Raw genomic sequence first — 11,984 nt, 5'->3', positions numbered from 1 at the left:
CCGGGGGGGAGGAACAGCAGCGAAGCCGACGAGCCAAGGTCAGATTCATTTCTTTAAGTTTCATGATAATAATTTTTGTTGTTTGCTGCTGTTTTTATTTTTTTTACACTTTGCATGAGCTCCGTCGGCGGCGGCGCTGTAACTCGCATGGACATCACTGAACTTGAACGGAACCGGAGCGCGAAGCTGTTGCTGCAATGAGGGGGGACTTCCCCCCCCCCCCCATTGAAAACCGGCCACACTCGCATCAAAGCGTCGCCCAAAAACTTGGGAGGCATTCCGTCGCCGTGCAACGGCTCACAACATTTGCAATACGATTGTAGCCTGTGGCTTGTCTGATCAAACGGCACACGGAAGAGAAGAACAATAAGTGCAGTCTCACCGGACCCAGATGAGGGAGTTATAGAACTCCGTGTCGATGGACTCCAGGTCCTTGATGGTGAGCTTCTTGCTCAGCATGCGCTTGTAGAAGGGCAGGCTGAAGCCCGTGTCGATGAAGCGCCCGTGGTACAGGGCCTGCAATCGATGACGGGGGGGGTAGGTGGGGGGGAGGGGTAGGTGGGGGGGAGGGGTAGGTGGGGGGGGGGGCTCGCATTATTCACCACCGCCACCGCAGTCGGCACCACCGCGGGAACGCTCGGCAGTGGAGCTGAAGAGGAGCGCCTCGATGGGTCGCGACCGGTAGTGAACGTCTTCGCCACCGTGGCAACCCGTGGCACTAGCGCCGATCGGCGCACTCCGTCCCGTCGGGCGGCGCGGGGAAAAAAAACGCGCCGCGCTCTCCCCTACCATGGCGATGAAGCGGCCGATGAAGCGGAAGTAGGCGAGGTGGTCGGGGTTGATGCTGGAGGCCGGGTTGATCTGCAGGCAGTAGTTGTTCTTGCCCGCGTACTCAAACAGGCAGTACATGGGGTTCAGCACCTCGTGCGACAGCAGGAAGAACCACTCCCTGCGCAGGCAACGACGCGTTCGGTTAGTATGACCACCCCCCGCTCCCCTACGACCCCCCCTCCGCCCCCCCCCCCCCCAAAGACGTGACTCCCCCCAGTGATTGCAAGGGATGTGTGGGAGATGCCGGCGGCTTCGTAGGAAGGGCCTTCATCCAGCAGTGGATTGATTGCGGCTGATGATGACGATAATGACGACGAAGACGGAGCATAGATCACCGTTAACGAGAGCCGTACGCTCTAACGCTACGGAACAACTCCGCGTAGATAAAGACGGCGCCAGCTGTCGTAGAGTTGCGGTCGTGTCGCTACGGCTCTCTGCGGTGAGTACAATGTCTTTCAAAACAACGGCGCGCCAACGCCTCCCCAAATAAAATTAACGCTGAGCCCCTCGCGGTGTGCGAGATTCAGCGGTGAACGGGAAACCCCGAACCCTGCAACTTGCAGACGTCTCGGTCGGAACGGTTCAAGGGTTAACACCTCCCGTATTTATTGCCAGAAGGGTTAAAAAGCCTATTGCTTTTTTTGTTGTTGTTGGACCAACGCACACGCACCTGGCAAGGCCTCCGTAGTCCAGGCCTTCCTCCCCGCGGAAGATGATGTAGAGCCTCCTCCGCAAGTCGTAGGGCTTCATGGCCATGATCTTAGTGGAAACATTTGAGACGGGAACAAAGTGACGTCACACTCACCAGCCGATTAGCGCACACGACTGACCGCCGCCCCCCACTCCCCAAACGGCACCGACGATTTGCCCGCACCTCCCGATTAGCACGGTTGGCTACGTACTGTGCGAAAAAAGTTCAACATACGTGCATATATGTACATACGGACGACCCGCCAATTGCTACAATTACAATTGTTGATTCGTGTCTCGCATCTACATTTGCGACCGCATCTTCAGGCGCTGCAGCCAAACGAAAGAGAAGATAGATACTACGACCCTTACATTATAAGAGAAAGAGAGAAAAAACACAACTCTGTACGACACAATTAAATCATTGCAATTATATACAATACAAATAACTAAATCAATAAACTACTTTATTTTTGAATGAGGGCTCAATTTAAAATCGAACGGTTCTATTCTCCTGCACGCAGCTGCGCGGCATTGTCCTGGTGGACACCGCTGTCCACTTGGCATCGGCTGAGAACAGCGGTTCAACCACAGCTGGCCAGAAAACCAGGATCTCAACCCAGGCACTCAAATCCATCGATTCATTTATACAAAAACATTTAGTATTATTTTTTTATAAAAGCACAGTTTGTTCGTATTCACGTCGGGCACTTATTTTTTTCTTTTTAGGGAGCAAAGAATCCTTGTAAGCGTCGTACAAATTATTTCAGCTTTACGCTCTCATCAACTTTTAAATCGGCGTGCCGAAGAAAAGAACCAAAGCCTTCATTGTCTGCAGTTCACACCCCCCGCCACCTCGGGCTTGAATTAGCGAGGTCACGCACCCCCCAGCAGCGCCGTCCCCGAGTTTTATCGTACGACCGGTTTCGTTCTACGCGCGTGAACGCGGAGCGCGCACGGACAGAAACGGACGGGGGGGGGGGGAAAGGGGAAATTGGGCTTCCGCAAGTTTGGCCGAAAGCCCGCAAAGGCCGCCGGATTGTCCGTCAACAACAACAACAACAACAAAACAACAACAACGGTGGCGGAGGCACCAACGCAGGACGGGACCGGATCTTGGCAGAAGCGGCGAGCGAGAAATATTAAATTTCGATGTAAGGCTTTCGTGACTGCAGGGATTCATCTTCTTGGTTCTTTCGGTAAAGTCACGTAGTTGGGAAGTAATAAAATAATAAAAAGAAAACAATCTAAAATAAGAGATTTATTTTACTATGTTTTATTGTTATTATTGTATTATTTCTCAACACATAATAAAAGAATTATCTGATAGTATAATGTTTCATTTTATTTATTTTATTATTTCCCTTCTACGTGACTTTACCGAAAGAACCAAGAAGAGAAAAATTAATTTTAAAAAAGACAGCATTCAAATTGTGCGTGATGCAATATAAAACGATCGCTAACGGTATCCAACCTCCCTCCTCTCCTCCCCCCGATATAAATACTGGGACGTAAAATTCTCATTACATATGCTTTAACACGTAGGCTTTCGCGTCAAATATTACACATAAGAGTTTTTGGTTTGTTGGGTTCGAGAGTGAGGTTTACTCTCCAACACACCGGTGTGCTGTACTAGTAACGAATTGGCGCGTTTCGTTTACGTGACAAACCTTACTGATTGGCCGTGTCGGGTGGTGGCGGGTTTAACGACGCATTCATATTTACGCGATCTGACCCAAAAAAATGTCCCCCCCCCCCCTATTATGGATTATTACGCTTGTTTGCCAAGGAGCTCACCGATCACTCAGGAGGGTCACGCGAAATTACAGGAGGGCAACAACTGCCGTACGTACTTCCCAGCAGAGTGATTTGCGGAGTGATGTATTATTCCACCATTGGAACCTCATTTGCCTGACAGTTTTGTTGCCAGATAGAAGGGTAAAAAACCAATTATCAAGTCCACATTTTTTACTGCACTGCCATCTCCTGGCGAGCCCGGGGTACTACGCCACCACGACACTCACAGGAGTGGAGTTTTTCGAGATCTAAAACCCAACAAAAATTAGTTTTTATTTTACCAGGTAAGGGCCGCTGAGCTATACAGCTCTTTCTCAGAACCTTGGTCACAAATGATAGCTCAACGAAGCGGCTTCTCATCGTGTGGTAGGTTACAGCAGCCAAATACGCTAAACGCACGTTGAATCTAAGTGTGGAGGGGGAGAAAAACCTACGCAATCACGAGAGAGAGACACATGCAAACTCCAAATATACAGCAGGCATCAAGGGTCGGGATTGAACGCACGACCTCCTGCATACTAGGCGAGGGAGTGAACATCTCACCACCGCGCCACCAGCTAACGATGATATTCTCGTACTGCACCTGCTGGAAAGAGTCTTCGAAGAGCGTCTGTCTCGTCACGCTGATCTTCACATGCCCGGGTAAAGCGTTGCTCTAAAACCACAGGGGAGAGAAGCAGCCACAGTGTCACAACTTACAAGCAGATACAATCTATTAGAAAAAGACTAAGAACACTTCACATTTCGATTTAAAGATTTCGTGACTGCAGGGATTCATCTTCTTGGTTCTTTCAGTAAAGTCACGTAGAAGGAAAATAATAAAATAATAAAAATAAAACATAATAAAATAATTCTCACGACGTTGGAGAACAGGTCTGTCTACTTGACAGACCTGTTCTCCACCTGAAGACGGCTGCTTGCGTTGTGGCCGAAACGTCGTGAGAATTATTTTATTATGTTTTATTTTTATTATTTTATTATTTTCCTTCTACGTGACTTTACCGAAAGAACCAAGAAAAAAAAACACTTCACATGTAGATAATAACAACTATGTACTCTTAGTTCTTTCGGTAAAGTCACGTAGGTAAAAAATGAAATTAAAATTAATAAAAATAAAATCACGACGTTTCGGAGGCAACACAAGTCTCCGTCATCAGGTGGGACCGTCACAGCCAGATTTGCTGCATCACTTGATGCAGTAAATCTAGCTGTGACGGTATCACTTGATGCAACAAATCTGGCTGTGATGGTCCCACCTGATGACGGAGACTTGTGTTGCCTCCGAAACGTCGTGATTTTTATTTTATTTTTATTAATTTTAATTTCATTTTTTACCTACGTGACTTTACCGAAAGAACTAAGAGTATGAATCCTTGCGGTCAGGAAAGCTTCAAATCTAGACCAACTATGTACGTACGTTGAACTTCTTTCGCACCGTACGTAGCCAACATTGCTCATCGGAGGTGCGGGGGAAGGACAACAAACTGAACGCAAAAATCTGTTCTAAAGAAATGAGTTTGTCAACCGAGATGATTTAAAAGTGCATAGCTCCAGTGGTTCATATTCTTGGTTCTTTCGGTAAAGTCACGTAGAAGGAAAATAATAAAATAATAAAAATTAAACATAATAGGATCAAATTCTCACGACGTTTCGGCCACAACGCAAGCAGCCGTCCTCAGGTGACAGCTCTGTTTCTTCACCTGAGGACGGCTGCTTGCGTTATGGCCGAAGCGTCGTGAAAATTTTATCTTATTATGTTATATTTTTATTATTTTATTATTTCCCTGTACTGTGGTTGTCCCACCTGATGACGGAAGCTTGTGTTGCTTCCGAGACGTCGTGATTTAATAACATTCTTATGAATAACGTCGTATTACGGACACAGCAGGGTACACAACAAGATCACCGCCATGAAAAACACATTGTTGTTGTCCTTCCCCACCAGCTGGTCATCGCGTCGCACGGCGCTTTCAGATGCGCTTTTGCGGCCGCCTGGAATGCTCTTCCTTCCGATTTCAGGAAGCCATTGGAGCGTATGCGCTTTTAAAATTAGATCGGACACACATTTGTTTCGAACTGCTTTTTGTGCTTAGGTTGCTGTCCTTTCCCCGCACCTCCGATCAGCACGGTTGGCTACGTACGGTGCGAAAGAGGTTCAACGTACATGCATGCATACACGACAAGAACATGATTACAAACAACCATCATGGGACCTCCTTTGCCAGTACCAAAATATGAGAATAGGTTTTCCCTGGCAACAAAACAGCTGTGTTAAGATGTTAAAACACCAAACTGAAACCTTTTACAAGGAATCGTGTTAGTGCATTAACCACAAGAGACAGCCGTCGCCATGGTCTTGTCTCAGTGTTAGACGAAGAGAACGACGTCAAAAATCTACGTTGGTTGAACTTCTTTCGCACCGTACGTAGCCCAACATGCTAATAATCAGAGGTGCGGGGGAAGGACAAAAAAACTAAACACAAAAAAGCAGTTTTTAAGAAATTCGCATGTTGGACTTAGGCGAAAGGAAGACGAACAGTCCAGCAAAACCTTGGATTGCGAGTAACTTGGTCTGCGAGTGTTTTGCAAGACGAGCAAAATGTTTAAATAAATATTAATTTGATAAACGAGCGAGGTCTTGCAATACGAGTAGTACGTGCATACGCTTTGTCTGCCGAGCGTCACGTGATCACAACTGATATACGAGTGCTTTGGATTACAAACACGTTTCCAGAACGAATTATGCTCGCAATCCAAGGTTTTACCATACAATGGAAATGCAAGTATTGAAAGCATTAACAGGTCGGGTAGAGCGGTATTTTTATCCCACTCATTTCAAACGCTTAGGGTTACACAATTCACCACTGTTGGCCAACGTAGAGAAATTGAAACCGCTAAAAGTGACGTCACTTCGCGTGGTACAGCCGAACAAAGTCAGACAACGGGGGTCTCGGTTCGTGCAGACGTAAGAGTTTTGAAACGACAGAGCGAGCAAAAAACGCACGGTCGTCACGACGCTGCACGCTCTCACCTGGCACAGGTAGCGAAACTGCCCCAACTTCCACCGGAAGCTGCGCTCGTAAGCGATGGGCACCCCATAGGCGCCCTTGGTCCTGTCAACGAACGGCAGATCCCGTTATATACATTCTATATACCATTGGAACCTCATTTGCCAGTAAAAAATATGATTATTGTTTTTTATTGTTTTTTTTTACCCTTCTATCTGGCAACAAAACTGACACCTTTTTTTACAAGGAGTCATGTTTACATAGACCATAATACCTGCAGTCATAATGCAAACAAAAAACATAACTGATAATGTGCACTGTCCTTGAAGTTGATTGGTCCACACCCGAGACAGCTTTCCTTAGAGCCTAGTCTCACATGGGTTGGACCAGATGACGCCAAAAGGCGCACTTGTTGCCAGATACATTCTATACGTTCTACGGCGTATACACAGCAGAGGAGAGCTCCTCTTACCAACTACTCTATTGCCCGCGGCTCCTACAATGATGACGGTGGTGTTGGCGAAGATGATGGCAGTGGTGGTGGTGGTGGTGGCAGTGGTGGTGATGATAATGATAGTGGTGGTGGGGGTGATGACATTGGTACAAATAGTAGTGGCTTTTATGCTGGCAGTGGTGAAAGCAGCAGCAGCGCATGCAACTCACCGAGAAGCCTACGCACCATGCTGCGGTCCTAGAAGGTGGTGATAGTGATGATGAGAATGATGATGATTGTGATGGTGGTTTTATGGTGGTGGCAGCAGCAGTAGCAGCAGCAGTAGCAGCAGCGCAGGAAGCTTACACAGAAACCTTTGGTGCCTAGAAGGTGGTGGTAATGATTATGAGAATGATGATGATTGCGGTGGTTGATTTGTGGTGGTGGTTTTATGGTGGTGGTGGTGGCAGCAGCAGTAGCAGCAGCAGTAACAGCAGCGCAAGAAGCTTACTCAGAAACCTTTGGTACCTAGAAGGTGGTGGTGATGATTATGAGAATGATGATGATTGCGGTGGTTGATTTGTGGTGGTGGTTTTATGGTGGTGGTGGCAGCAGCAGTAGCAGCAGCAGTAGCAGCAGCGCAAGAAGCTTACTCAGAAACCTTTGGTGCCTAGAAGGTGGTGGTGATGATTATGAGAATGATGATGATTGCGGTGGTTGATTTGTGGTGGTGGTTTTATGGTGGTGGTGGTGGCGGAAACAGCAGCGCAAGGCAGCTCACCCAGAAGCCTTGGCGCCAGGCCGGGGGTCCTGGAAGGTGGTGGTGCGCGTGTTGTGGTCCACAAAGTAGCGGACGCCCTCGTTTGTGTAGCGCATCTCCCATCCCTCGGGCAGCGGCTCCTCGTTCACGATCCTGCAGGGCAGGGGACAGGGCTGTCTCTCTCAAAGCCTTGAGCCACTGGCCCGGGAACGGCTGATTGGTACCTCTCAGGGTGATATTTGCTAACAATGATTTTCTTGAAACAGGTCATCTCCGGATCACAAATGGGTATGATAGCAAGGTCCCGATGGTAGCTTTTGATGAGAAAAATGCAGTTGAAGGGCTTCGATAGAGAGAAAACGAGTGTGATGTGAAACATATATGCAATGTGAGAATAAACATGTTGGTGGACACTGCCCTAGGCAGACACTGCTCGTCTGCCAAATATTCTGCTGTAGCGCAAGTCGTTTGACAATGCTGCGTACAAACTCTGTTCCTAAGAACTTGTTGTTGCAAACCCAACGGGCGTTTCATTGCGCCCACCGGCTTCCAACCCTAAACCACGGCCTAAAATTAAAACGCACAAACGGACTTCAACGTGCCGCCACTTCCACCGACGACCCCGCGGTTCGCAGCATCCTACGCGGCGCGTCTTGAGTTCCCGGTCACATTTAGACTTTTATAAATATCCACGCCGTATCGAATTGCCGCCCCTACCCAGGGACGTAAAAGCGGCCCAGGTTGACCGACGAATCCACCGATTCGCTCCGGCCACTCGCCCACCGGCGGTCGGTGGCCTGCGCTTTGCTCTTCCATCGCTGCCACTACTGCCACTGCCGTGGCCGAAGTCGACGACTCGGGTCTGACGTCGGCATCGCTCTACTGCGAGAGATCCCAACGGGTATCCCCGCGGGCAAGACGCGAAGCCGACAGCGCACGACGGGGATTACATTTGGGGGGGGAAAAAAAAGACCAAAATAACGCCCAAAACACAATGACGCTGTACGTTTGTATGTTGAACGTCTTTCATACCGTACGTAGCCAACTGTGTTAATCGGGGGTGCGGCGGGAGGACACCTAAAGAGAAAAAGCAGTTCTAAATAAAAAAAAATTCTATTTAAGATTAAAAAATGCATAAGTTCCAGTGGCTTCCTAATATCGGAAAATAATAATCGTAACAACGCTGGAATGTATATTGGACCCATGACCTAACGCAACATCCGAGAGGACGGTTTTCTAGAGGGGTGGTGGGGGGGGGGATCGTGGGGAGGGGTGGGGGGGCGTCAGCCTACCCCTGTGTCCGAGGGTCCTCCCACTGCGTAGTGCGTGTGTTGTGGTTGACGAAGTAGACCCTGCCGTTCTGCTCCACCCTCTTCTCTGCGGGCGGCAACGGCACAGGAGGCAGGGGGGACAGTCGACAAGCGGCGACGTCATCATCGTCGTTGAGAGACGCGGGCGCGACGACTACGACGACTCGTATCGTTCGCGCCGCCGCCCAAACGAGCCGTCGGTGGTCACTCCGTCCAGCCGTCGGTGTGGTCGGAAATTTCCACATTTTTGACGGTGCGAGGCGGTTACGTGCATGTACGTTGGTGAACTCCTTTCGCACCGTACGTAGCCAAACGCGCCGGACGCTAGTCGGTTAGCGCCACAGCGCTGCCAACCCCCCCGGGTGAGCAGAGTTTGATTCCGGGCCACAGCTTAACTTGAGCGGCGTGTGATATCTGAACGGGTTCCTAGGCACGGCAAGCCGCTGCTTTCGCAAACCCGCACTGGCCATCGTGGTGGACTGTCGATTATGGGTAAAAAAAAAAACACGTCGACCCGCGACCAATGCTCTTCAAATTTCGATTTAAAGCTTTCGTGACTGCAGGGATTCATCTTCTTGGTTCTTTCGGTAAAGTCACGTAGAAGGGAAGTAATAAAATAATAAAAATAAAACATAATAAAATAATTCTCACGATGTTTCGGCCACAACGCAAGCAGCCGTCCGTCCTCAGGTGAAGAACATGTCTGTCGATAAGACAGAGTTTTTTTTTTTTTAGACTCTGTCTTATCGACAGACATGTTCTTCACCTGAGGACAGCTGCTTGCGTTGTGGCCGAAACGTCGTGAGAATTATTTTATTATGTTTTATTTTTATTATTTTATTACTTCCCTTCTACGTGACTTTACCGAAAGAACCAAGAAGAACAATGCTCTTCACTCATTACCGTTAGCCGTAGCCAGGAATCTAACTCAGGTCGCCTGGGTCATAGCACGGTGCGTTAACCACTGCGTCCGCTACTCCACTACATTATTGTTATCGTCATTAAATCTGAATTCTGGCCGTTGCAGCCGCAAGGTGCCAGGCAGAAGTTCAACCAAGGGGGCCTTCAGCTGTGAAGACGGCGAATTCCTGAAATATTCCATCATGATCAACGATGCTCGATCCGCTGCAGAACGACAGCCTCGCCCCCACGCTCCTGCCACCTCGCGGGGACCCGTGGGTGCCACGTTCCGTCTCGATGACCGCACACGTGAGGATCTCGCACGCGAAGTTCTTACGTGCGTGTGTGTGTTCGTTCGTTTTCCCGTTAAGAGGCAGCGTTAAAATTAAGATCCTGCCGGGTGGCTAAGAGGTGGTGCGAGCGGCTTGCGATCCCTGGTCGGTGGGGTTGACCCAGCCCCACTATCCATGTAAAGTCGATAAAATCACTAATAAAATTTCCACTCTGCGCAGCAAATAAAAGTTACCCCTCTCGTGGAGAAGGGGCTGTAAGAACAGGGGGCGAGCACCGCCGCGATGCTCATTTGAGCAGGAAATCGCTTTTGCTACTTTGTTGTAAAATTCTGAACGTGGTGAGATCTCTAGTTATTTATTGAATGCGGTGTTTTTGTTGTTGTTGTTGTTGAGAAGTCGGGGTTCAACTTACCCCAGCCTCCGGGCAGGGCACCCAGGGGGTCATTCTCAGCCGCAGCAGTGGCGGTCTGCGCACACAACAACAACGGAGCGCACGCTCAACAATACAGCGGGGGAGGAGGGGTGGGTGGGTGGTGGGGGGAGGTCCCGCACGCACGCACGGGCGGACACCGCGAGCGCTCGCGCGACGCCGAGAGTTCGTCCGCGGTGAAGCGTTTTCATCGGCGGCGGCGAACGACGTTGGTTTCACGAGCGGCAGGGCGAGAGGCGGCCGCGGGCACGTGTAGGGGGCTGACCCGTTTCTTTAAAAATCGCAAAGCTTTGGGGAAAACCTTTGACCGTTAATTTTGTCAATTTTTTTGTGCGGATTCTTTGGGTCTTTCGGTAAAGTCACGAAGAGAGGTTCAAATAAAATAACAAAAAACAACAAAAAAACGACGATGTTTTGATCGCAACACAAGCGTTCCTGATGACGAACGCTTGTGTTGCGATCGAAAAGTCGATGTTTTTTGTAATTTTTGGTTATTTTCTTTGAACCTATCTACGTGACTCTACCGAAAGACGCAAAGAATATGAATTCCTGCAGTCACGAAAGCTTTAAGTCAAGATATTTCGTGTGTTTTTATTTATTTTTGACTTGCGGCCTTGTTCTCCTGCAACGCGTGTTGTTTTCACAGCGCGATGTGGATATAACGCGACGAGTGCATCACGGAACACGTTTTTTATAACAACGCGGATACGGACTGTACACAACGCGATCGATACTTCTAGATGCTACCCACGTGCCTCAGTCTTTGTTCAGCCTGCGTACGCATCTCACGTGTTATCGCGGACTGTGTTTTACCCTACATGACATGTTATTCATGATAACGCGTTACAGGAGAGCAGGCCGTACTTATATTTTTTCATCAAGGTCGATCCCTACGTTTCATTCGTATCGTATCGTCTGCACGACCGTTATCGTGAGCCCAAGTCACGGACAAGAGAGACGGACGGACAGACACACAGACGGGGCCCGACAGCGCTAAAAACAACACACCGACACCGTCAATCTTAGAGAAGGCATTTAAAACAAGACGACAAAAATTTCAACCGATGACCGGGACCCCCCCCCCCCACCGAACCCCCACCTGGTAGAGGTAGCGCTGGTTGAACTGCTGCATGGCACCCTGCAGCTGGTTGCGCTGGATCTGCCACTGCTCGAAGTTGCGCACCGACTCCATGGTGGGACGCTGCCACGTGGTAGTGCGCGTGTTGTGGTCCACGTAGTACACGCGTCCCCGCGGGTCCACGCGCCGCTCCCACCTGCGGGCATCGGCGGTGACGGTATATGGCGGAGCGGGTCAAAAGGTCGTCGCGTAAGCTCTTGCGACGTGCGCGGGTTTGCATTTCGTTCATAATCAACGTTTTTGGGTTAGATCGCTGCGTTATTTATAAATGTGTCGTAACCCTCCACCACCCGACACGGCCAATCAGCAAACAAAGTGTCCCGTTGACAAAAGACAAAATAGTTCACTGCTTTAGCCCACCGGTGTGTTGAAGCGTGAAACCACAACATTAACA

General features: G+C 49.2%; 1 protein-coding gene across 3 annotated transcripts in view; it reads right to left on the bottom strand.

Annotated features, from left to right (window-relative positions):
- LOC133355784 (NEDD4-like E3 ubiquitin-protein ligase WWP1) overlaps positions 1-11,984 on the bottom strand; it is an 83,712-nt gene that overhangs the window by 12,082 nt on the left and 59,646 nt on the right. For all 3 annotated transcript variants that reach the window (XM_061573133.1, XM_061573134.1, XM_061573135.1), the window contains exons 10-18: positions 11,552-11,726; positions 10,435-10,489; positions 8,812-8,896; positions 7,541-7,672; positions 6,350-6,431; positions 3,902-3,973; positions 1,502-1,590; positions 790-949; positions 383-516 (exon numbers count right to left, since the gene is read on the bottom strand). In XM_061573133.1, the coding sequence (XP_061429117.1) occupies positions 383-516; positions 790-949; positions 1,502-1,590; positions 3,902-3,973; positions 6,350-6,431; positions 7,541-7,672; positions 8,812-8,896; positions 10,435-10,489; positions 11,552-11,726 (984 nt within the window). The remainder of the gene's footprint in view (positions 1-382; positions 517-789; positions 950-1,501; positions 1,591-3,901; positions 3,974-6,349; positions 6,432-7,540; positions 7,673-8,811; positions 8,897-10,434; positions 10,490-11,551; positions 11,727-11,984) is intronic.

Source organism: Lethenteron reissneri, chromosome 52 (genome assembly GCF_015708825.2).
Source record: "Lethenteron reissneri isolate LAM-NWPU_2019-01 chromosome 52, ASM1570882v1, whole genome shotgun sequence".
In the NCBI taxonomy this organism is placed as follows: domain Eukaryota; kingdom Metazoa; phylum Chordata; class Hyperoartia; order Petromyzontiformes; family Petromyzontidae; genus Lethenteron; species Lethenteron reissneri.
This window is presented reverse-complemented; position numbering and strand designations above follow the sequence as displayed.